The sequence below is a fragment of the Ricinus communis genome, chromosome 5 (genome assembly GCF_019578655.1).
Source record: "Ricinus communis isolate WT05 ecotype wild-type chromosome 5, ASM1957865v1, whole genome shotgun sequence".
In the NCBI taxonomy this organism is placed as follows: domain Eukaryota; kingdom Viridiplantae; phylum Streptophyta; class Magnoliopsida; order Malpighiales; family Euphorbiaceae; genus Ricinus; species Ricinus communis.
The window spans coordinates 10,709,485-10,714,168 of record NC_063260.1 but is presented as its reverse complement, the minus strand read 5'-3'; the positions used below and the strand labels follow the sequence as shown (position 1 = coordinate 10,714,168).

General features: G+C 29.6%; 1 protein-coding gene across 1 annotated transcript; it reads right to left on the bottom strand.

Annotated features, from left to right (window-relative positions):
* Window positions 1-1,269: 1,269 nt before the first annotated feature.
* LOC8277315 (NAC domain-containing protein 53) lies at window positions 1,270-2,756 on the bottom strand. Its single transcript, XM_002525917.4, has one exon. The coding sequence runs from the start codon at window positions 2,612-2,614 to the stop codon at window positions 1,487-1,489; it is 1,128 nt and encodes a 375-aa protein (XP_002525963.1). The 5' UTR covers window positions 2,615-2,756; the 3' UTR covers window positions 1,270-1,486.
* Between the last annotated feature and the right edge of the window lie 1,928 nt (window positions 2,757-4,684).

Genomic DNA, 4,684 nt, shown 5'->3' with positions numbered 1-4,684 from the left:
TCATACTTACATATCTACCTTCAGGTCTTATAATAACACTTGAAAGATTGATCTTGGAGTTTAAAATTGCACAAGGTGTTCTGGAGCTTCCAAAGAACAAAGGATCCCAATTTGTTGCGAGAGAGGAGGATTTAAGTCACAGTTATAACCTTATAATACGTGTTTTTTTTTTTTTCTTAAATGGTCAATTCTTTCAGCTAAGCTGAGGCAAACTAGCATCTCATAGTTTGCGTGTTTATGCATGATTTAAATGCTTGGTATGCTGGGTGTCAAAGCAAGTCTTCTGGATGTAAATAAGATCACAGCCGTCCGACAGTTATTATTATTATTATTATTATTTTTTTCATTATACTTTGGAGATAAGTATAGGGCAGTAAAAGCTTGACCATCCCATCTGTAAAAAGCAGATGCATCAGTTGAATCATGCATTCTGATAGTTAATTCTAAGCTCTGAGTATCAAAGACAGAATAGAAGCTATCAAAATTATGGACGCATGATTCTGGAAACTCTTAAACCACCAAGCTCTATGTCGTTCAATATGCCTGCCCTCTGTTCTTAGCGGCCTTTTTGTTTTTCCGTTTTTCTTTTCCTACTTGAAACGGGTTAGTCCTGTCCAATTGATGCTGAAGAGGCTCAAACTGGGATTTTGATAACGATACATAAACAAGTATTTCCATTCTAAAACCTCTGAAAAAGGTTCAAATCAGCTATTACAGAAGCCAATACCAAACAGAAAGCCGAGAATGTAATATGCACCTTGTCTTTTCCTCCAGATATGATCTCATAGATTGTGACATTCTTCTGGGACTTGAAACTCTTATCAGTTCACAGGCTGTAGCCCATGTAGTGGTGATAATAGGCGATGGCATCTGCTATTCGCCATCACTTGTGGGCGAAGGATTGATTGCTGGAAATATTACAATTGTTAATTGTTAATTTGTTTACATAAAAGATTTTGGTATCTGAATTCAGGTCCTGCAATTAGTCATAGGTTAGATATTTTAGAATTGCCTGCTGATGTATAAAGATAGTTTTATTGATTCAAAATGTAATAAATAATTTCTAATATAGTCATCTTCTTTATGTTACTTTCATCATGAAGTCGAGTCATACCAGAGCCAATAAAGAGGACCAGGAGGTACTGAAAGCAAAACCATAAAGCAAAATACGAGAAACCTAAATATTTTAGTATCATACAAGGCCTCTGCAACAACAAAACATATGAAACAGAGGGCTTGGAGTTTCAGATAAAAAAGAAGCAAGAAATATCATGCAATGTTAAACATTCATTACGTATAATAGCTAACTGTCATAGCACAAATATTACACTTACAGTATCTGTTATAATCGTACATAAATCAGAAAAAAGATTGAGATATGTGAATTATAAATGAATCATCTCGACTAACTTAGCCTGATAACCTAACTTGGAGACCTTCGAAAATCTTCTTGTCTTGTGTCATCCTTCCCTTGCATGGCAGGTTCCTAACTAAAAGCGTTCTTCGCAATAGCGTCATCCAAAGCAGTACTCATGCGCGCTATCTCTGCAGGATCAAAATCAGAGAACCAACTACCTTTCTCCAAATATGCCCACTCAGGTTCCATCCCATATTCAGTTTGAAGTTCCTCACGAGGCGCTACAGTATTCGTGATAATACCAGCACCAGTCATAGCAGTTGGACTACCATTGTTGATTTGATTGCCACCCTCATTCACATATGCCTGATCAAACATCAATGTCTCTCCCATAACAACCTCTCTATTGTTGAGTTGATCATCAGCATCTTCAATCGCATATAGCCCTCCATTCTTGATTTGATTACCATCCTCAATCATACGTACTTGATCGAACATCGCATTCTCTGCCACAACAGCCTCTCTGTTGTTGATTTGATCACCATCCTTAATCAAATGTACTTGATGGCGCGCCAAATTTTCTGCCATAGCAGCCTCTCCACTGTTGTTTTGATTATCAGCATCCTCAAACGCATATCCTTGATAGAACCCTCCAATGTTGACTTGATTATTAAATTCACCTGGTCTAGCTTCTTGTGATGAAACATACCGATCGAAGACCAACTGATTAGTTATAATTATTGGCTCTCCATCATCATCTTTCTTCTGTCCCCTGCAATGTTTCGTGATATGACAAAGAGCATAGCCATCACTGGAATCTTTTCCTCCCATCAAAGAATACTCATGCATGATCCATCCTGTTGCTTTTGCGTTGCTCGTTGAAGTACATGAAGTGCCTTTCTTCCCTTTCCTAGGCTTGAAAGTAAATTGTTTCTTCACCCCAATGACTTTCTTTGTTTTCCTGTCCATGACTTCCTTTCCAGAATTGTTGCCACGCCACTCTCCACCAGCAGCAGTTCTGGCAACCCGATTTTTGCTAGCTTTCTTTAAAGTTGTAAAGAAGTAACATTCTTCTTGTTTCCTCCCATGGCAGATTTCCCACGGAGGCTTATCTCCGTAAATATCACATTCCACGATCAGATTCAAAGGCAATGGTATACCCTTAATCTTGTTTGATAGATAATAAGAAATAAGTTCATCATCCGTGGGATTGAATCGAATACCTGGCGGCAATGGAAGCACATCATTGATCGTCATTCTTAGTCTGAAATCCCCCCAATTCAGAAACCCTAACTCAAAAACCCTAAGCAGCTACGATGCTCTCCTTACCAATCTCGCAAAACACTTGTTCTTTCTCTTAATAATCGTAACTTCAAACTCGTTTTCACACGACGCTGCTGTTTATACTGTTTTGAGTTATCTGGCTTTCTTTTTTGGATAAATATTTAGCTTTTATATTAAGCCTTCTATTTGTATCTTTATTAAACTTCCAAAAAGAATATTTTGATCATATATTAATAAATTAATATTTTAACTAACTATAATCATAATATATTTTTCAAAATTACATATGATGATGATGGATATGTAGATGTTTTGTTGGTCCAATATACATTCTTCTTTTTCTTACATTTTATTTTTTATTATTAGTTATTTACCAATAACTACTAATACAAGTTACTTTCTAATTTTAATATTTTAAAATTTGAAATGGATATTAAGTTTTCTTTTATATTTTTATCGCTCTTTTTATTTATTTTTTTCAAAAATCGTAAATCATCTATTTCAAACGATTTCTTTTATACGTAACTTAAATTATGAGATATAACTATTAATATTATTAAGAAATGATTTTGCATATTTAGTTTAAATCCTAGATTTTGATGGCTTTGAAGTGTTTAATATATATATTATATTAAACGCTGCGCTTTGGGGCAGTAATGCCTCTGTTTACTGTTTTAAGCAATTCTTTTTCTCAGACAAAACTTATTATATTAAGAAGAAACAGTGGATTTATTGTCCAAAATCCAAACCCATACATGATGGAGGAACCTCCTCTATGAAAACTTGTTCTTGACTAAAGTAATCCTAGAATAAAAAGATTTAGGTTTTAAATTCAATATATGAGATTAATTAATTTTTAACTTCATTAAAGTAATTCCAAAATGTTTGTAAATTACAAAAATAACTAATTAAATAATTGATTAATACAAAAGTTTTCATATATTAAAAATATGTAAAAATAGTGTTATATTACATAACTTTCATATAATTTGTATATCATTGTATCAGTTTAAATTTTTTATTTACATCAAATGTTGAAAATTCTATATAACATAAAAATATTATAAAATAACCATAAATATTACATATTTATATTTTATTTAAAATGAAAGTGATTTAATAAAATTTTAAACAAATTATACAATTTATTTCTTTAACATTATAAGATTTTAACTTTTGTATACCATATATGATATAAATTATATAATAAATAAAAAAAATAATATAATAGTATTATAATTTCATAATGTATATCTTTTTATAAAGTTTCACTAAATTGTGTAAACATTTTTCATATTAGATAAATTTTTCAATTAAATTTTCTCTTTGCACAAGATAGTGTATAAATTATTTTTTAGAATAAAAAATTACATAACCAGCATAAATATTACACACTAATATTTTTTTTTCATGTAAAATGGACATGACTTAAAAAATTTAATGAAATTATGCAACTCCCATAACATTATAAATTTTCATTATTGTATACCATATGATAGAAATTATATAATAAATAAAAAAAATATAAACAGCATTATAGTTTCATAATATATATCTTTCTACAATCTTTTACTAAAATTTTTAAAATTTTATCATATTAATTAAATTTTTTAATTAATTGGTCTGAAATATTATAATTTACTATCTAGAATAAAAAATATATAATCAGCAGAAATTACATATTTGTGATTTTTATTTAAAATGTTATGATTTAATGATTTTTAAACAAGTTATGCAACTTATTTCCATAATATTATAAAAACTCAATTTTTGTATACTATATGATAAAAATTATATAATAAATGAAAGATGGCATAAATATCATTATAATTACATAATATATATATATATATATATTTATAAATTTTTACTAAATCATGCAAAATTTTATCATATTAAATAATATTTTTAATTAACTTGTCAAAAATCTCTCTTTACATAATATATAGTGTAAATTTTCTTTTAGAAAGAAAATTTATATAATCAATATAAATATTATATATTCATATGTTTTACATAAAATGGATGTGATTTAATAAATTT